This window comes from Cricetulus griseus, chromosome 4 (genome assembly GCF_003668045.3).
Source record: "Cricetulus griseus strain 17A/GY chromosome 4, alternate assembly CriGri-PICRH-1.0, whole genome shotgun sequence".
NCBI classification, from domain to species: Eukaryota; Metazoa; Chordata; class Mammalia; order Rodentia; family Cricetidae; genus Cricetulus; species Cricetulus griseus.
Genome location: NC_048597.1, coordinates 101,711,207 through 101,732,168, shown reverse-complemented (window position 1 = coordinate 101,732,168; position 20,962 = coordinate 101,711,207). Strand labels below are relative to the sequence as shown.

Genomic DNA, 20,962 nt, shown 5'->3' with positions numbered 1-20,962 from the left:
AGGACAGAAGAGCGGCAGAGGGAAAGATTTGAGAGGGCCACATCTCTGCACATAGGAAAGTGGGTGGCACTTGGAGGGCACTGTGGATGTGAGCAGGGACACACATAGGACATTGTCAAGGTCAGCCTGGTAAAAAAAAACAGTTACTGCAACCTGTTGTACCATCAAGGGAACACTGTGGCCACCATTTTAAACGTTCAAGCTTCCATTGACTCTTGTTTAACAAAAAGCCTAAATGTCTTCCTTTGGATGTTTCCCTCATCTTGCCTGGGAATGCTGGAATTGTTCACAAGCTAGAGAGGGTCATACCCACTGCAAGATGTGTGCCAAGATTCAGTCAAGGTGACTGAGGTGCAGTATGGGTGGTGGCCATCAGGAGGTGCTGTTGAGCATTGGTTTCATATTGCTTGCTGGCTGCTTAGGACCTTGTGGCTCTGATCAGATACTAGAAGACGACTTGGGGCTTCTACTTAGCTCTTAAGTCCTAAAACTTAAAGGTGACTCCCTCGGGACCTGCTCCTCCTGTCAGCCACATGCTATACAGAGCTCATATCAGCTGTCAACCCCCAGGTCCCTGTACAAAGTCAATCCATCTTTCCCCTTTTCCCCTTCCCAAAACCTCCTAGGGTCCTGGGGTCATTGCCTGCCTAAAGATTTTAGTCACCACCCACCACTCTGCCCTTATGTCCTCTCCAGTCTGCTTCCTTCCCAAGTGGTTAGAGTCTCGGTTCCTTACATGATCACAAGGGAGAGGTGGTTTATGCCTTCCTTAACACTTGGGCGCTTCTGTCATAGAACCCCTTCAGTATGTACATCGGATGGTGTCTCTGTCTATAGTGGTGACCGTGTGCACGCATGCACAGGCTGACAGGGCCTCAGTTTCCTCTCCCATCTTCACCTGCCTTACAGGGTTATGGAAAGGATGGCTTGGCTCACAGAAGATGCTGGGAAATAGCCAATGTTTCTGACTGATAGCATGCTTGTGTCTTTGGTGGCTCTGCTCATCAGAGCTCATGGCCTCTTGCACCATCTGTGCACGTCTGGGATGATATATATCAGTGCCTATGGGTCTTTGATACAAGAAGTTTGCTCTCTCTCTTTCTCTCTCTCTCTCTCTCTCCTCTCTCTCTCCTTCTCTCTCTCTCCTTCTCCCTCTCTCTCTCTCTCTCTCTCTCTCTGTGTGTGTGTGTGCGCGTGTGTGCGCGTGATGATTCAGGAAGGTACATGTGACTGTCCCAGGAGACAGTGTCTTCAGTGATCTGCCAGGTGACTGTCCCACAGTAGCGTGTCTAGAGAGTGATGTGATGGAGTTTTGTTGGCCGTCTGGGGAGGAGTCACCAGTGGTTCTTAATTAACCCCCCTGGAACTTGCAAATGGCTAGCCAGCCACAGGGAGCCCGGCTGGTTTGGGAGGCAGTTTTCCTGAGCACAACGGTGGCGCTTGATGCTAATTAATTTAATGTATTAATGGCATCCGCTTCCTGTTTTAATTGGCATTTATCTCCAAGGAAGAAAGCGGGATTAGTTGTGGTGGGCTGTTTCTGTGCATGAAGATTTTTTTTTTTTTCTCCTAAGTACTTCTTAGATTGTGTAACTGAGCCTGAGACTAGCCTGACCAAGGTCCCACAGATAGCTGCCTGTCCCTTGTCATGGGGACATAGGGGCAGTTTCCAAGACCCCAGATGGGTGACAGGCCTGGAACAAATCAGGAGAGACCACGGCAACATGGCCTGTGGCTGGGATATCTTTGATCTAGCCCTAAGACTCCATGGCTCCCTGGATGGGTCCTTCCTTTGGGGTAGGACCCAGACAGACTGGCAACCCAAACCTGTTTTGGAATTGGCTTTGCCATAGTTCCTCTCTGCTCAGCCTTTTTCTTTTCTGTGTGTGTGTTTATACATGCACACATGTGGGCATTATGTACATGTGCCTGTTCCCATGTGTGTTGAAGCCAGAGAACAACCTTGGATGCTGCTCCCCAGAGACTGCCTGCCTTATTTTCTGAGGCAGATCTCTCACTGGCCTGGACCATATAGGCTAGGCTAGGCTAGGCTGGCCAGCTAGTGAGCTCCAGGCATTCGATTGCCTGTGCCTGCCCAACACTGGGCTTACATCTGGAGGCCACCACATCCAGCTTTTTCACATGTGCTCCAGAGAGAAACTCAGGCCACCTCCTTAACAACAGAGGCCTTTTTCCCCCTCTAGTTTTCTTGAGACAAGGTCCACTGTGTAGCTCCGGCTGACCTGGAACCTTGTGGTCATCCTCCTTCCTCTGACTCCAGAGTGCAGAGGTTACCTTCACACCCAGCCATGGTTGTACCTTGACAGCAAAGGTTTTGAATGAAGCATGACTTATGTAAGGGGGACTGTGGAGGCCATACAGCAGTATTGGTTCACTGGATGGAATGTTCCCTTCTGCTTGGGATCCAGGGATGGCATGCCCTGGTACTTCTCAAAACCACTCACAGCCCACTCTGTCCCCAGGAGAAGGTGAGCTTCGCACTGTGTTCAGGGCCCCGGCTGGAGGCAGCACTGGCCTCCAAGGACAGAGAGATCCTGAGGCTGCTAAAGGATGCACAGCAGCTTCGACACTCCTTGCAGGAGCTGGAGGAGGTCTCAGCCAACCAGATCGCTGACCTGGAACAGCAGCTAGCAGCCAAATCTGAGGCCATAGAGGCAGGTCCCAGGGTGGCAGGGGCGGTGGCAGGCTGGGAGCACAGGGCCAGCTTCACTGTACCCATTTGTCTTCTAGAAACTACAAGAAAAGCTCGAGGCCCAGGCTGACTATGAAGAGATTAAAACAGAGCTGAGGTACGGTGCTGAACAGTGCTGGCTGGGACTGCGCGAAGCTCATGACCTCCCCTCCCAGCTCCCCACTGTGGTGTCTACATCTCCTCCAGTCAACACTTGGCCTATCAAAATTGGTCCAGTTCAAGCTAGGCATAATGACACATGACTGTTATCCTAGCATTCAGGAGGCTGAAGTTGTCCTAGTTTAGTCTCTACTGTATGGTAAAGTGCTAACCAAAACCAGCTTATAGCTTACAGGTTCCAGGCCATTGTCAAGGGAAGTCAGGCAGGAACCTGGAGACAGGAGCTGGAGCAGAGGCCATGGAGGGTGCTGCTTCCTGGCTTGCTCCCCATAGCTTGTTCAGCCTTCTTTTTTAGAACACCCAGGACCACCTTGCTTGTAGAAGGGCTGGACCTTCCCACATCAATCATTAATCAAGGAAATTCCTCCCCACACTATAGGCCAATCTCACGGAGACATTTTCTCAGTCAAGGTTCCCTCTTCCCATGACTCTAGCCTGAGTCATGTTGACAGAGAAACTAGTCAGCACCCTAGTCCTGTTCTGTGAGGATGTGGGAATAGTCATCTTGTCATGGTGTGGAAACTGGGGGCTCACATACCAGCCAGATAAGCACAGGCCATGGGGGTGGGGGTGGGGGCCTCACCAGACCCAGCTGCTTCCAGGAACCAATGGAACATGTTAGCATGCCTGTAACTTCAAGCCTGCAGCTGGCACAGTTTGCAGTAGACAGTTGACCCTTGGTGTCTCCAGCGTCAGGTGCCTAAGCCCTCCACCCCCGTGATTGTGGTAGTGTTTTCCCTGGAACCCCAGGCACAGCCTCCTGTGACTTCATCTCTTCTCCCATGATCCCTAGCGCAAGGACCTCACATCCCTCCATTCCTGCAGAGCCAGCTCAGTGCTCAGCATACAGCCCAAGGCAAATCCAGAACTATATATCTTATTGTTTCCATCCATGTTCTGCTAAAGGCACAGGGCAGGGTAGCTCAATGGCAGAGGACTTGCGTGGCAAGCAGCCCTGGGGTTCCTTCCCTGGAGCCACAAAGGAGTGGAGAAGAAGGGGTGAGAGAAAGCTGGGAGAAAGAGGGAAAAAAAGGAAAGATCAGAGGTTGGAAGCACTGTACACCTGTAATCCCAGCCCTTGGGAGGTGGAGGCAGGGGGATTAGGCCAGTCTCAGCAACATAATGAGGCTAGCCTGAGCTACATGAGACCCACAGACCCAAGGTTGCCTGGGGAGAGTCTAGCAGCAAAGGCATAGGCAGTAAGAACCTCACTTACGGCCTCTCCTCCTCCTGGGGCCCACTGACCTCGGGCCTCTCTACTCTCTCGCAGCATCTTGAGAGCCATGAAGCTGGCCTCCACCACCTGCAGCCTCCCACAGGTACATGTCCCTGTCACCATCCTTGTCCCCAAAAGCCAGCTACCCCTGAGCCTGCACCAGCGATTCCTTCTCAGCCTTGCTTCCCGTCCCCTCAGGCCCTGACTAAGCCAGATGACCCGCTGCTCATGGCCAAGGAGGCTTTCTTTCCCACGCAGAAGTTCCTGCTGGAGAAGCCAGCACTGCTAGCCAGCTCTGGTAGGGGACAGGGGACACCCTGAGGGGCACTTGGGCTGGGGTCCTGGCAGGGATGCCCCAGGGCCCCTGCCATGTAAGGCAAGCATACGATATGAGCACCTGCTGTGTGACGCTTCCCCATATTCAAAGTCAGGTAGTCTTAAGGCTCCTGATGGCTTCCCTTGATCCTGAGTCCAGCTGGACAGTGGGGCTTTAAGGAGTCAGGAGTCAGGAGGGGGGCGGTGGTGGGGCACGCCTTTAATCTCAGCACTCGGAAGGCAGAAGCAGGCGGATCTCTGTGAGTTCAAGGACCAGCCTGGTCTATAGAGTGAGTCCCAGGACAGCCAGGGCTACACAGAGAAACTCTGTCTCAAAAAAACCAACCAACCAAACAAACAAAAAAGCAGTCAGGAGGTCTCCATACCCCTCCCACCCCACAGCCACCCCCCAGGGATGGCGCACAGCTTTAAAGGCCACCTTCCCACAAGTGGCTCAGTGGATTTTTAGCCCTGTGACCCTCCCCAAGAATATAGCAGGCTGACTCTTCATTCCTTTACTTCTAAACTGAAAGTGTTGGGGTGGCCTGAGTGATGGAGGCACAGAGGGACATAGGACACCTGCATGACAGTGAGCCCACCTCTGCTTGCTAGGGTATTGTTCCCAGTGGCAGCAGATGAAGGATGTCAGAAGAGATGGGATTTGAGAATGGAGGGGGAACAGCCAGTGTGGGTGTTTAAGATCTCTGAGGTCTATAGCCTTTCCTTCTCCTGTCCCTCCATGACCCCATATTTTCTGCCCCTGCTCTCTCTGGACCCGTCTCTGTTCCCCTTGCTCTCCATCTCCCTCTCTGATCATCTCTCTTGCCTCTGCATACCCCTCTCCTCCATTACCATCGGCCTCTCTGTCCCTCTGTCTGTCTGTGCATCCGTCCTGGTGTTCTAGAGGAGGACCCCTCGGAGGATGACTCTATCAAGGGTTCACTGGGCACGGAGCCCTCCTACCCTCCTCAGCTTGCACCTCCACCAGGCCCTGAAGACCCACTGTCCCCAAGCCCTGGGCAGCCCCTGCTGGGCTCCAGCCTGGGTCCTGATGGGCCAAGGACTTTCTCACTGTCCCCCTTCCCCAGCCTGGCATCTGGGGAGAGGCTGGCTGGGGACCCGCTGCTGCCCAAGCACATAATGGGCCCGGCTGCCTTCAAAGGGGAAGCAGGCAACCTGCTGGCATTCCCACCGGCCTTATATGGCAGTGCCAAGCCTCCAACGGCTCCCGCCACCTCAGTACTCGGCCCTGAGCCGGCTGGAGCCCCAGAGCCTGTGGACGGGGCTGGGCTAGAGGAGGAGCAGCTGGACACGGCCGAGATCGCCTTCCAGGTGAAGGAGCAGCTGCTGAAGCATAACATTGGCCAACGTGTGTTCGGTCACTATGTGCTGGGACTGTCGCAGGGCTCGGTGAGTGAGATCCTGGCACGGCCCAAGCCCTGGCGCAAGCTCACGGTGAAGGGTAAGGAGCCCTTCATCAAGATGAAGCAGTTCCTGTCGGACGAGCAGAATGTGTTGGCCCTGCGCACCATCCAGGTGCGGCAGCGAGGTGAGCCATGAAGCAGCCCCACCACCGTCCAGCACCATGTGTAACCGGGGGTAGGTGAGCTGCCGCCCTGTGGCTCTATTTCCCCCTTTCCAGGGAAAGATGTATGACCTTGCTCCCTCCTTCACTGGGCCATCCACCCACCACTCTTACCCTCCCCAGTCCATCCCTCCCCCCAGGGCAGTTCAGCCTAGGCTCTGGGCCAGTTCCTCAGTTTCCCCATCTGTCAACTCTCTGGGGAGGGGCTGAAAGGACCCAGAATGCTGACCACTGCATCCAGGATGGGTGCTCAAGAAGTGTTAGCTGGCCAGGCAGTGGTGGCATGAGCCTTTAATCTCATCACCCAGAAGGCAGAGGCAGGTGAATCTCTGTGGGTTTAAGGCCAGCGAGTTCCAGGACACCCAAGGCTGCACCGAGAGACCCTGTCTTAAAAAAAAAAAAAAAAAGTGTTAGCTGTTGCCATTGTCATCATGGTCTGTTGCTGTTAAGCCGGAGTCCGGCTGGATGCATGGCTCAGTGTTAAGCACTGGCCTAGCATGCCCAAGGCCCTGGGTTCCAACCCCAAAGCCAGAGTCATTATGCCATCTACCATTTGTCACATAGAGTAAGCTGTGGCCCTGCACTCCCCGAGAACAGTCTGGTCCACACCCTCCTGCCCACCTCCAGGGCCTGACACCCCCACCCGCAGGCCCCACAGCCGCCACCTTCGTGCCTCCCCCAGGCAGCATCACCCCGAGAATCCGCACACCTGAGACAGGCTCGGATGACGCTATTAAGAATATCCTGGAGCAGGCCAAGAAGGAGATTGAATCTCAGAAGGGAGGTGAGTAGGCCTCAGCCAGTGACCTCTGACCCCTTCCTACACCTCAAGGCTCCTCTGAGCAAGGCCTCTGCCGCCTGTCATCCCAGAGCGTTCCAGGGGCCAGAAGGACCTTCCTGGAGTGCAAACACAGGCATGCCACTGTTCAGGTGTCTCCTGTGGCTCCCTGCTGCTCCCAAGATAATATCCCAGCTATTCAGCAAGACCTCCAGGCCCAGAGTCTTCATACCCTCGACAGCTCTCACAGGACTCCTGCCCAGGACATCTAACTTCCTTATGTTTCACCTCCTCCAGGAAGCCCTCTACTTTATCCAGATGGGCTGGGGTGCTGCCCATGAGCCATCTTTCCACTGTGACCTATAGTACTGAGTATAGGATAGCTGGACTGGCCACAAATTCTGGCTCTGCTCTTGATTAGTGGTGTGGCCTTGGGCTGCTGACCTGGCCTCTCTCTGCCTCCCTCTTCTCATCTTTAAGATGGGGATGGTGCTAGCTCGCCTTTCTGAAAACTGTGGGGGCATCGAGTGAGGTCAGTGAGGAGGGGCTGAGGAGGGCAGGCACACAGAAGAATGTGGACAGAACCACCTTCCAGCCAGGTGGTTGTGGCACACTTTTAATCATAGCACTTGGGAGGTAGAGGTGAGTGAATTTCTGTGAGTTTGAGACTAGCCTGGTCTACTAAGTGAGTTCTAGGACAGCCAGGGCTTCAAAGAGAAACCCTATCTTGAAAAAAAAAAAGAAAATCTTCCTAGTCTTTGTTGTGATTCTGCAGTCAGTAGATCTGACCATGTGTTTGTCTCTGCCACTGGCCTGGGGGCTTCTGCGAGCAGACCCAAGTTGCACACTTACACCCTACAATGTAGACCTTGACTGCCGGGGACGCTGGATTCAGAGCTCCCACCCCTGTGCGGTGTCTGCTGCCCCCTGGTGGATAATCAATGCAAGTGTCCCAGTTGCAAAGTCCTGTGAGGAAAATGTGTCCCTGACTGCCCTGCTGTGAGGTGCCACAGAAGAGGGGACATGCCTGGTGGGCAGGTGTCTACACTGCCCCCCTGTCTAGTTCTCAGAGCCACTCATGATACATTTTTAAAGCTCCTACTGAATGCTAGACAGGGCTACAGATGTGGGTGAGACATAGCAGCAAGGCCTTGAGTTCAGTCACACTGGCTCTGGGTGCCTGAGGCCACAGTGATGAGGAAGAGTTAAAGTGAGCAACAGGGCCAAGGGGAATGTTCACACTCAGGACGGGGCTGGCAACAAGAAACTAAGTCACAAGGGTAGGCACACACCCCAATTCCCATCCCCACAAGCCTGCAACAGCTGGAAAGAGCACTAGTCATTGCCTGGAGGAAGAGTACTTGGGTGACTGCTACCTCCAGCTGTGTACTTGAGGGGGGAAGGGATTTATACAACCTGCTTATGATGGTGACAGGCTAGCCAGGCAGTATTAGCATACACCTTTAGTCCCAGCACTTGGGAGGCAGGTAGATCTCTGATTTGGAGGCCAGCCTGGTCTACACTGTAAATTCAAGGACAGCCAGGACTACACAGAGAAACCCTGTCTTGAAAAACCAAAGTGTGGGGGAGGGGTAGCATAGTCTTCCCATCCCAATAAACAGCCACTCCCCACTTCAACCTGTTGCTGGACAGACAGTACTTTGAAGCCGTGTGACTGGCACTTCCTGGGTTGTCATCCTTCACTCCTTTTTTTTTGTTTGTTTTTTTGTTTTTGGAGACAGGGTTTCTCTGTGTAGCTTTGGAGCCTATCCTGGCACTCGCTCTGGAGACCAGGCTGACCTCTAACTCACAGAGATCCGCCTGCCTCTGCCTCCCGAGTGCTGGGATTAAAGGCGTGTGCCACCAATGCCCAGCCTTCACTCCTCTTCTTGTTTTAAATGTTTTTCTAGGTTACAGCTTGGATCCAGGCTGTGTTCCTTTTCATGACTCTATTACTTTTTACTGGAAAAAAAATAATGGCTGTGTGGTGGTCCCCAGGATACAGACTACACAGGAGGGTCATGGAGGAGGGTCATGGTGTGCTATCTGTCCCAGAGGCAGCACCTAATCATATCCTGATCAATTGCTGTTCCTGGGGCATAGCCGAGTCTGCCCTTGGTTTGTGACATTCTCTCTGCTCACTTCCTGTGTGGCCTTCTCCTTGTATGTGTTCATTCACTTTTTCATATGGCTAGCTGAGCCTCTGGGGACTATGGCCCCGCCTTTAGAGAGCCCTCGAGCCTCTGACCTGACCCTCCCCTTCCCTCCTTTCTCCTCCCCCCTCCCCTCCCCGGGATAGCTGTCAACCTGGTTTTTTTCCTGTCAGCCTATTGTGTTTGCCATTTGATAAGATTTCCCCCAGCCATCGTGTGGATCATCTTTAGTAATTTGTTGTATGTCCTAGTTTATGTTACTAAGATCGCTGCCTGGCTTTGCAGGGAACTCTTGTTTTTCTGCTGTGTAGTATTCCACTCTGTCCGCACTAATGGTCATTATCCAGTCTTTTGTCTTTGGACATTTGGGTTTCCGCCATGATTTTGCTCCAGAATACTGGAAAGAGCTACTTTCTGTTGCCCTTCTGCCTCTTTCTTTGAGCTTTTACACGGTGGGTTCACGGCATACACAAAAGGCATGGCTTTGGTTTTGACACTGTCTCATCTCCATGTTCACTTTTTCCATGTATACTAAGATTTTGCTATTGGGCTGATTTTTTTTTTAATGGCTGTCTGCCTAATATCCCTCTAGACTGACCATTACTTACCTGACCAGTCCCCCGTTGTTGGACACAGAGGTTGTCCCCACATTTAGATGGTATAAACATAGATGCTACATACGACTTGGACCTGGTGATGGGCCCTTGTCCACCCTGTCACCTTCCCCACAGGTGAGCCCAAGAACTCCACAGCCTCTGTGAGCATCTCCAACGGCACAGCCTCCTCCAGCACATCGGAAGACGCCATCAAGAACATTCTGGAACAAGCCCGCCGAGAGATGCAAGCCCAGCAGCAGGCCCTGCTGGAGATGGAGTCAGGACCCAGGGGCCGCTCTGTGCCTCCCTCTCCTCCAGAGCGACCCTCACTGGCCACTGTGAGCCAGAATGGGGCCCTGGCCTGCGTGAAGCGGGAGGATGGCGGCGGTGGCTGCAGCAGCAGCAGCAGCAGCAGCAGTGCGCAGGCGCCACTTGCTGTCCTGTCCCCGGCTGCGTTTGTCCAGCGGATCATCCGCAAGGTGAAGTCCGAAATTGGTGATGCCGGATACTTTGACCACCACTGGGCATCGGACCGTGGCCTGCTCAGCCGTCCCTACGCCTCCGTGTCGCCCTCCCTCTCCTCCTCTTCCTCCAGCTACTCTGGACAGCCCAATGGGCGAGCCTGGCCCCGTGGGGATGAGGCAGCCATCGCCCCTGAGGACGAAGCAGCCATGGGCGAGGATGAGCACCCCAGAGTGGGAGAACTCAAGGCCGAGGCCGGGGTCCCCGAGGTGGGTGGTGGGCGGCTGCCCTACTACCCAGCCTATGTGCCTCGCACACTCAAACCCACGGTGCCGCCCCTGACGCCTGAGCAGTACGAGCTGTACATGTACCGGGAGGTGGACACGCTGGAGCTAACCCGCCAGGTCAAAGAAAAGCTGGCCAAGAACGGTATCTGCCAGCGAATCTTTGGGGAAAAGGTGCGGACCACAGGGAACCTGGGGACACAGGAATTAAGGCCCACTGAGACATTGGACCTAAGACCAGTAGTCTGAAGGGTGACCCTGGTAGGAAGTCACTCCTCAGGAGCCCAGTCAGATATCTGGCATCTAGCCATCCCTGGACACTGGGCGAGTTAACAGCCAGTCCCCTGCCCTCCAAACTCCTCTGGAGGTCCCATGGTCCAGCCCCTAAGGTTAAGGACTCAGCCCAGCCCAGTGCCTTAATGTCCCTAGTTGGTGCTAGAACATCAGGTTAAATAGTAGAGGTTCGGGCCCTTTAATCCCAGCACCCAGGAGGCAGAAGCAGGCAGATTTCTGTGAGGTCAAAGCCAGCCTGTTCTACAGAGCTAGTTCCAGGACAGCTAGGGCTATTGCACAGAAAAACCCTGTCTTGAAAAAACAGAACAAACAAAAAAAGCAGAGGTTCGAGAAAGGTTCACAAAACTAGAGCTGGGAGAAAAGACTTAAGAGGGAGGTGCTGCAGAGTAGCATCCTGGAGGGGACCATGACCCTTAAGGTCACATGTGAGTTCTGTGGAGAGCTGGTTCTAAAGGGCCTGGGAGGAGCCAGGAAGGCCACATAAGGATTTGCTAATCTGCCTTCCACCTGTAGGTCCTGGGACTGTCCCAGGGCAGCGTAAGTGACATGCTGTCACGGCCAAAGCCATGGAGCAAGCTGACACAGAAGGGCCGAGAGCCCTTCATCCGCATGCAGCTGTGGCTGTCAGACCAGTTGGGCCAGGGCCAGGCCCCAACCCAGCAGCCCAGTGCCACGCAGGGTGAGTACAAGGAACAGGGCCTCCATAAGGTCTACCCCAAATCGGTGGGCTTGATTGCCCACCTCTCTCCCTCTCTTCATCCCTAACACCATTCTATAGTCCCCAGTACTGCCACCAGGGACACATGTTCCTAATCCACACCTCTGTTCCCCCTGGAAGGAAGTTTCCTCCCAGCAGAAGTGCAGAAGGCTTGGGCAGGCAGGACACACACAGCCAGTGGAGTCCTGCGCCCCGCCCCACATGATCACACCTCCCCAGAGGCCAGTGTTATAGCTCCTCAGGATCTTTCTTAGCACAGACCTGGGCCATTCAGCTGTTCAGTAATGACGTCATGGGCAGGGTGGAGCCTGAACTTAGCAGGGGAAGAAATGGAGGCTCAAAGAGTTGCCTGGAGTCACAGAGCCAGTATGCAGGGTGCTGGGGTCCAGTGGGTGGCATACTGCAGGCAGTATGGCCCACCTGCCCCAGAGACCACAAAGAGACAATGATTCTGAACCAGGACCAGAGCCCTCACTCGATAACTCCACATAGGTGGGGATCCATCAAAGCCATACCTTGAGTCACAGAAATAATCAGGACTGCCAGCAGGGTTACAAACCAGAACAGTGTCAGGTGACAGAATCCCAGGTTCCAGGTGACAGTTTCACCTTAGCAACAGGACTACAGCTCCCTCCCTATCAATTTGTGGCTACAAAACAAGGACAGGCCGTTGGTAGACAGGCAGAAGGCAGGCTATAGACAGACAGGCAAAGCAAATGGCAAGCATCTGGCAGAAACTAATAGTCAAGAGACACTGCAGACAGGCAGCAGACGGGCAACCAGCACTCTGGGGCGGAGGCAGGAGGATTGCAAGTTCAAGGCCAGGTTTTGCAATGTATAGAGGCCCATATCTCCAAATGAAATTTTGAAGAGTTGAACTATTGTTCATTGGTAGGGTATTTGCCTAGCATAACAAGGCACTGGTTCAACTCCCAGTACCATAGAAAAAGGAAAAGCTACGTACCATGAGGACCCCCGGACAGTCCCTTCTTGGGGTGCACTATGGTGGCTGCAAGATGCCTTGGTTCCAGTATCAGCACTGACAAGCCATCCTGCCCAGCCATGCCCAGTGGCAGTGACCACCCTACTGTCTCTCCCCTACAGCCAGTCCCACTGAACCGAGGTCCTCGCCATCACCTCCCCCAAGCCCCACGGAGCCTGAAAAGACTTCCCAGGAGCCCCTGGGCCTGTCGCTAGAAAGCAGCAAAGAGAACCAGCAGCCTGAGGGTCGGGCCAGCTCCTCTAGTGGGAAGCCCCTCTCGGGCAGCCAAGCTGCAGGGGGCATACAGGAGATGGTGGCCATGTCCCCAGAACTGGACACCTACTCCATCACCAAGAGGGTCAAGGAGGTCCTCACAGACAACAACCTAGGTACGTGCCAGGGCTCTGCCTGCAGCCCTAGACTAGCTTTTCTTGGCTTTGAACAAAATGCTACTGGGACTTTCCGGTGACCTCAGGGCCAGCCTGGAGGTTCCATCCAGTCCTGAGTGTGCAGGACCCCATGTGAGTCTCATGACTCTGACCATGACTCCTGCTGAGGAGTGAAGGGAGATGGTACAGCTTGTCCCTCAAAACTGCCCTGCAGCAGGCCTCAGCCCCAGTCAGCCCCCGTTGTGGTGGCCCACATCTTTAACCCAACCCCAGCGCTTGGGAGGCAAAGGCAGATGGGATCTGTGAGTTCAGCCTGGGCTAGTGAGTTCCAGGACAGCCATGTCTTGAAAAACAAACAAACAAAACAATCCCTCTTCTCTGTAGCAACGGTGATGCTCACCCATGAGACTAGAGAGCAGGGTGAGACATTTCTCTGAATCACAGATGTGTGCCAGCTCTGTCCTCCACCAGGGACCTATGCAAACCCAACAGTTGTCACTACAGTTTCTATTATGAGAGGAAGATAGTGTTGTCCCAAAATATTCAACACGAACTAGGCACGGTTCTCATCCAGTAATCCTAGCACTTAGGCAGGAGGATAGCCACAAGTTCAAAGCCTGTCTGGGCTACAGCGTGAGACCTTTTCTCAAAAAACAAAAGTTTAAAAAGACAATAACAGGGTTGGAGAGATGGCTCAGAGGTTAAGAGCACTGACTTGTTTTTCCAGAGGTCCTGAGTTCAATTCCCAGCAACCACAGGGTGGCTCACAACCACCTTGAATGAGATCTGGTGCCCTCTGCTGGCATGTAGGCAGAAGACTGTATACATAATAAATAAAATCTTTAAAAAAAAAAAAAAAAGTCAATAATGAAGACCAGCTCAGCATTCTGGAGGCAGAGGCAGGCCTATCTCTGTGAGTTTGAGGTCAGCCTGGTCTATAGAGTGAGTTCCAGGACAGCTAGGGCTAGACACAGAGAAACCCTGTCTGGAAAGAAAGAAAGGAAGGAAAGAAGGAAGAGAGAGAGAGAGAGAGAGAGAGAGAGAGAGAGAGAGAGAGAGAAAGGCTAAGCAGATTTTCAGCTGATGAAGGGCCTGAGTTCGAATCCCCGGGTATGTTAAAAACCGAGTATGGGGACAGGAAAGATGGCTCAGTGGTTAAAGACACTGGTTGCTCTTCTTGAGGACCCAGGTTCTACTCCCAGCACCCACATGTGTAGCTTACAACCATCTGTAACTCTAGTTACGGGAATCTAATACCCTCTTCTGACCTACTAGGGCACCAGACATGTAGTGGTGTACAGACATACATGCAGGCAAAACACCCAGACACATAAATAAAATAAAAGCAAACAAAGACCTGGATATGATGGTGCACACCTGTAACTCAGAGTGGGACGGAGACAGGCTGATCCCTGGCCAGCCAGGAAATAGCGAGTTCCAGGTCCCGTCAGAGATCCCGTCTCCAAAAACTGAGCATTTAAAGCCGTTGAGGAAGACACCCAAGGTTGACCTATGACCTCCACATGAAGGCAGTTGGAGCCAGGTGTGTCCTGCATCCCTGTCACCAGTACTTGAGAGCCTGGGACAGGAGGATCACAAGTTTGAGGCTAGCCTCTGCTACCAAGCAAGATTCTTCTCAGAACACACAAAAAGCTAAAGAGGGACATGAGCGGCAGAAATGGGTAGCATGGAGCTTGCCTGACATGCACGGGGCCCGTAGTTTGACCCTGGCACCTCCCTACCAAAAACTGTCTATAGCCCTGGTGTTCTTGGGCTCCTGGGTCCCTCTAGACTAATCCTGGGAGATAGAATTAATGAGTCAGAGGTCAGACAGGTTTGAAATTTGGATTGTACTAGGTTATCCTCCAGGAGGGAGGGTGCAAGCTTTTGTACAGTACTGTCTGCTGGCAGTTTGGAGGGATGGTCCCTTGGGAATGAAAAACTGTACTAACAGAAAATAGTTTTTGTGTTACTGTCCAGTGCCAACCCTCCCCAGTCTCTTTTGTAAAAAGAGTCCCAGGCCACCCTCCCTGACCTGCTCCTCCTCTGCCTCTCCTGGGAGTGGGTCTCTGTGCTTGGCCTGGGGTGACAGTTGTCCTCTGCCCTGTCCCCAGGGCAGCGGTTGTTTGGTGAGAGCATCCTGGGGCTGACACAGGGCTCCGTGTCAGACCTACTGTCGAGGCCCAAGCCCTGGCACAAGCTGAGCCTGAAGGGTCGGGAGCCCTTTGTACGCATGCAGCTGTGGCTGAGCGATCCCCACAACGTGGAAAAGCTGCGGGACATGAAGAAACTGGAGAAGAAAGGTGAGAACCAGGCCTGGGTGGCTGGATAACCAAATCCCAGCCACGCTGTGAATGCCCCCATCTGGCAGCAATCCGGATACCCATAACCCCCACCAAAATCACTTATGATGGCTCTCATGCCATCCACACATCCAGAGCTGGTGCACAGTCTTGCCAACCTCAGCTACACGCTGTCGCCAGCTCCCCCTCAGGCCTCCCTCTCTCCGTTAGATGAACTCTCCTCCGCCCCTTACCCAGCCTATGTAGCAGAGAGCAGGCCCACCCAAGGTCCCAGTAGTTCCTTCAAGGTCATGCTCCCCAGGGGCTGGGTAAGTGTCACCGTTGATAGTGCTTACCTACCATTCATGAAGCCCTGGGTTTGTTCACCAACACTGCCTAAACCAGGCACAGTACTACACACCCGTAATCCCAGCACCATTCAGGATGCAGAAGCAGGACAATCGGAAGTTCAACGTCATCCTGGGCGGCTACATAGTGAGTTCATTCAAGGCCAGCCTGGGCTGTGTGAGACCTTGTCTCAAACAAATCAAAACCAGATATGCCTCTGTAGTGGCATCTTGCCTTGTCAGTGAAATTGTGGTGGTGGCCACACCCTTTGGGCATGGTTTTAGGTGCAGATGTGACCCCTTTTAAGGTAGAGGAGGGGGCTGGCTCTGGATCTCTTGAGGGTGGAGAGCCATAGCACACATGGGTGGAGAGCACAGGGGAGTGCCAGTGACTCCAGTGACCTGAAGACTCCAGCTAGACTCCATGGCTTAAAGTTCCCAAATCCTGCTTCCAGTGTCACTCAGGTAGGCCTAAGCCTCTGCTGTGAGTCTTTCTCTGTCCCTCCAACCAGCTCCCGAATAACCACATGGAGACTCATATTAATTATGAAAGCTCAGCCAGTAGCTTAGGCTTCTTTGTAACTAGCTCTTACAACTCAAACTAACCCATTTCTCTTAATTTACTTTTTGCCATGTGGCTTCATTACCGGAACAGTGTATTGCCCATTCTACTCGCTCTGTGTCTGACTGGTGATCCCGCCTTCTTCCCAGCATTCTCTCTGCCCCCAAAATCCTGCCTAGCTGTTGGCCATTTAGCTTTTGTTATTAAACCAATCACAGTGACATATCTTCACACAGTGTAAAGGAACATCCCACAGCAGCCTCTGGAGAACTTTTCTAGATCTAAACCACGCCAGAGCTCTTGTTCACATTTTGTTGTGAGGTCACCATGCATCCTACAATAAGAGGGTTTATTCAAAGTGACCCCTCACACAGCAAGCTGTTCTGAAACTTAGTGGCACTTCTAACAGTCTTGCCAGCCACAAAGCTCCCCAATGTGAGCACCCTCTGCCTGCAAGCACTCCTTTTTGGTCTCTGGAGTGGCTGTGCTCCAGGAATCTCCTTAACTCCTGCTGGCCTCACAGGCAATAGGGTGCCAGTAGGAGACAGGCCAGCATCTTAGAGGGGTCAGGGGAGGAGGAATGGGATGGGAGTGGGGGCATGAGGGCTCTGCTGGGCTGTGTGGGCACTGCTCCTCAGTTCTGCCATCCCTGCCAAGGGCCAACGTGTGGTGTCAATGGCCCATCAGCCTGCCCCCTCTCTCTCCAGCCTATCTGAAACGCCGCTATGGACTCATCAGCACAGGCTCCGACAGCGAGTCACCAGCTGTGCACTCTGAGTGCCCCAGCCCCTGTCAGCAGCCACAGGAGCTGAGCCTCACGCAGGCCAAGAAGCCGCGTGTGGTTCTAGCACCTGCCGAGAAGGAGGCACTGCGGAAGGCTTACCAGCTGGAGCCCTACCCATCACAGCAGACCATAGAGCTGCTGTCGTTCCAGCTCAACCTCAAGACTAACACGGTTATCAACTGGTTCCACAACTACAGGTAGCCTGGGATGACCCAAGCCGCGGAGCAGCAGAGAGGGCCGTGGTGACACAGGGACACACACAGAGAGTCATAAGGAAAGCTCAAAGGCTCATGGGAACACCTGAGGGTAGTTCAGGCCTGGGGGCTGCAGCTGGAGCACAAAGCTATTTCTAGGTTCCCAGATGCGCTAACCCTGTCACCTCCAGCTGAGGGACCCTGAGCCCTTCCCTGAGCCCCATGTCATAAGCTGTAAGCAAGGACCACAGTGACAATCCTCCTTGTCAGTATTGATGTTTATGTAGAGGCCTGGCACAGTCAGCACTGTGTGAGTCTGACGTCACCTCCACTCTGTGCAGTGGCCTCTAGGAAGGAGCAAATCAGGTCAAGACCTGAGGCATTTCCGGCCTGAGCTAACAGGGTCTCATGGTCTCTCCTGCTCGTGAGGCCAAAGGAACACCTGTCCCACTGAAGCCTCAGGCATGACGGTTCCGCCAAACATGGCTCCTTTCTTTCTTTTCGTTAGATTTTATTTTACTCTATGTACGGTGTTCTGCCTGCATGTGTGCTTGCAGGCCAGAAGAGGGCACCAGATCTCATTATAGATGGCTGTGAGCCACCATGTGGTTGTTGGGAATTGAACTCAGGACCTCTGGAGGAGCAGCCAGTGCTCTTAAACTCTGAGCCATCTCTCCAGCCCCCACATGGCTCCTTTCTTAGCCCTTTCCATTCTGCAGGACAGGTCCCAAGTACAGTGGCTTCAGGGAGGCCACAGGGCTTCCTGAGACTGGCCTAGGACCCCTGAAGGAGGCTTATGGAGATTGTAAGGACCATCTCTGAGGCCCTGCCCATGCTGAGCAAGAAATGTCACCACAGTGTCCATTTGGCACTGTGGAAGAGTCTGTCCATCCATTCTGGGGCAGAGAGCTCTCCCAAGATCCCAAGAAGGAAAAAGGGAAAACAGGGATGGGACACACATTCCCCTCTCCCCAGCCCACATGCTGGCATCACACACACTTTAGCTGTGTGGCCTTCAGCGGGTCACTAACTTCTCAGAGTCTCATGATGATGCTACAAGATGAGACACATCACTCCCGCCCAGCCCGAAGTGCCAAGATAAGCAGTGAGCGGCCTACAGTGGAGCCAATACAGACCCAGACTATAGTGCAACAGGAGACATGGGCCATAACAGCTCTCTCTCCTCCCCTCCTGAGTGACGATGGGGACTTCATCTTTGCTTCTCGTTTCTCATAGGAACTGAGTGTTCTGTCATCATCATATTCACACAAAAACATATGCACAGTAGGCTGGGCTCTAGAGATCAGGGGTTCAAGGTCATGCTCCCTGAGTCTGAGAAGCATATATATGTCATGGGCTAAGTCATTTTACTACAGCCTGACTAATCTGGCGAAAGAGGAGTAGGGGGCCTTAGGAAAGAGGGCATCTTGCCTCCAGAAAACTTGAACAAAGAGGTGGGTTTTGAAAGGTAAGAGTGGTCTCTGTGAGTTCAAGGCCAACCTGGTCTACATAGTGAATTTCAAGCCATCCAGGGCTACATGATGAGACCCCGTATCAAAAAAGGAAAAAGAAGGAGAAGAAGAAAACCAGGCCCTGGGTTCCAAACGAATCACCAGACAGAAGGTGGGGGCTGGGCAATGATGACAGGAGAGCTTGCCTGCACAAACAACTTGTGATCCCCAACTCTCATATTTTTTTAAAGCCATGCATTGGGCCAGTGAGCTGGCTCAGAAGGCACCCACGCCTCCTGATGATTTTGACACCCTAAGCTTGATCCCCAGGACACACGAGGCTAAAGGAGAGTGCCAAGTCCCAAGGTGTTCTCTGACTTCACACACACACACACACACATACACCGGTGTGTGTGCATGCATATTGCATGAATATGTAATTTTAAAATTTTAGAAAAGACACCAGAATGTGGCAGCGCACGCCTTTAATCCCAGTCCTCGGGAGGCAGAGGTAGGCGGATCTCTGTGAGTTTGAGGCCAGCCTGGTCTCCAGAGTGAGTGCCAGGACAAGCTCCAAAGCTACAGAGAAACCCTGTCTTGAAAAACAAAATTATTAGAAAAGACAACTACACCTGTGATCCCAAAGCTGGGGAGGCAGACACAGAAAGCTCGATCAGTCGAGCCAGTGTGTGAGTACCAGGTCCACTGAGAGAGTGACTGTCTCAAATGCTAAGGTGAAGAGTGATTGAGAGAGAGACACCAGACTGACCTCTGACCTCCACAGACTGACCTCTGACCTCCATGGCCCCCCAACACATTGAAGAGAAAATAAGGTGTATGGGTATTGATGAAGGCTCTTTCCTGTTGCTGTGATAAAACATCTCAGAGAGGAAAAGGGTCATTTGACTGACACATCAAAGCATGGTCCATCATTGAGGCAGGGCAGGGCAGGAACCGAAGCAGATCCCATGGGAGGAGCTGCCTATTGGCCTGCCGACCTGGTTGCTCCCTAGCTCATGCTTAGCTTGTTTTTTGATACAGCACAGACCCTCTTGCCTAGGGATATGCCACCCTCAGTGGGCTGGGCCCTCCTACATCAAGTAATAGTCAAGACCGTCTTTCACGGACACTCATGGGACAAGTGTGATCAAGGCAGTCTTTCAGATGAGGTTGCCTCTTCCCACGTTAATTCTAGGTTATGTCAATTTGACAATAAAAACTGACCGCACATCACCCAGTGTTGACTTCTGGCCTCCTCAAACACTCATTCACTCACTCACTCACTCACTCACTCACTCACTCACATACACACAGAAAACTCAGTTGCAGCGGCAGAAGGAAACATTAATAGTATTTGCTGAGCACTTAGTTTGTCCCAGGTACTAGAGGGAGGAAGGCAGGCACTGCCCTGACCAGTTGCTGATTTGCTGCTGAGTTACACAGTGTGACAGTCTACAGTGAGCTCTGGGAAGGAGGAGCATGACTGGAAGGCACAGCTGTAGAAGTGGGTGTTGCCCAGGGCAGTGGGTGGAGTACAAGCACTGTTCCTGTGGGCTTTCTGGTGTCAGCAGCCTCTGTCAAGCTTCAGACTCTCGCCCTTGTCTCTGCCACAGGTCCAGGATGCGTCGTGAGACGCTTACCGAGGGAGCACAGGATGACACAGACTTGGACCCAGGTGGGGGTTCCGGTGTCCTGGCACCAGGCCACACCCACATAGACCCCACCCCGAAGAGCCCTGACTCAGAGGCTGAGGACCAAAAGCCCCCAATGAAGAGCCTGAAGCTGCAGGAATCTAAGAGTCCTGCACCCCTAGATGCCCCAGACAGGGCTCTGGTGAGGATTAAACAGGAGGAGGATACAGAGGTGGACGAGGACAGCCAGCCCCTGGATGTAGGGGATCCAGACAGAGGACAAGGCAGCCCTAAAGAGGAACATACCCACCCTCTGGAGAACAATGAACTCCCAGAGCTGGCCCCTGGGCCATTCCTTTCAGACACACCCAACCCAGACTGCCCCTCATTGCACACCCCCCAAGAAAAGGAGGTTGGGGAGCAGGTTCACTCAGACCCTCTGAGTTTCAAGTCCACCTCAGAATCCTCATGCTGCAGCCTAGAGGGGCCACCGAACTCTCCCTCTGCCATCTCTTCACCAGACCTCATGACATGTGTGTCACCCATCCCCTCCTCCTCAGCCCCCATCTCCCCATCCCTACCTGGCATCCCACCTGCCAAAGTGCCGAGTGCCAGCCCCACTGCTGACACAGCTGCAGCCTTGCACCCCAGCACCAAGGTGAACCCCAACTTGCAGCGGCGGCATGAGAAAATGGCCAACTTGAACAGTATAATCTACCGACTGGAGAGGGCTGCAAACCGGGAAGAGGCTCTAGAGTGGGAATTCTGAACCAAGGGTGAGGGATGTACCCCTCTCCCAAATGGGGTGGGGCCAGAGAGGCAAGAACTCAGCCGTGCAAATGTGGACAGCAATGTTAAGCCGTTTACGTTTATTGTTGTAACACTAGTTACCCGAAGTTGTGTGTGAGCAGATACCACCACATCTTCTCTTTGACAGTCCTGCTTATAGGAGGCACTGGGAATCCTGCCCTCGTCCCCTTCCCCATGGGAGGCAGGACCAAAATGGCACCACATTCTCACCCAAAAACTCAGAACTCTTTTAGAAAAATAAATAAATATTTATAGAC

At 53.2% G+C, this 20,962-nt stretch overlaps 1 protein-coding gene and 1 long non-coding RNA gene across 2 annotated transcripts; both read left to right on the top strand.

The window, feature by feature from the left end:
- The first annotated feature begins 3,667 nt into the window (after positions 1 to 3,667).
- Positions 3,668 to 4,647, top strand: LOC118238655. Its single transcript, XR_004769504.1, has 3 exons — positions 3,668 to 3,871; positions 4,143 to 4,191; positions 4,266 to 4,647. It is a non-coding gene; the product is annotated as an uncharacterized LOC118238655 (long non-coding RNA).
- Positions 4,648 to 5,216: 569 nt separating this feature from the next.
- On the top strand, positions 5,217 to 20,664 carry Cux2 (cut like homeobox 2; the record flags this gene model as incomplete). Its single annotated transcript, XM_035444182.1, has 8 exons — positions 5,217 to 5,952; positions 6,671 to 6,772; positions 9,651 to 10,435; positions 11,069 to 11,234; positions 12,378 to 12,644; positions 14,759 to 14,947; positions 16,543 to 16,816; positions 19,878 to 20,664. Coding segments are annotated over 8 exons (3,306 nt in total), but the record flags the coding sequence as incomplete, so codon positions are not given.
- Positions 20,665 to 20,962: the final 298 nt, after the last annotated feature.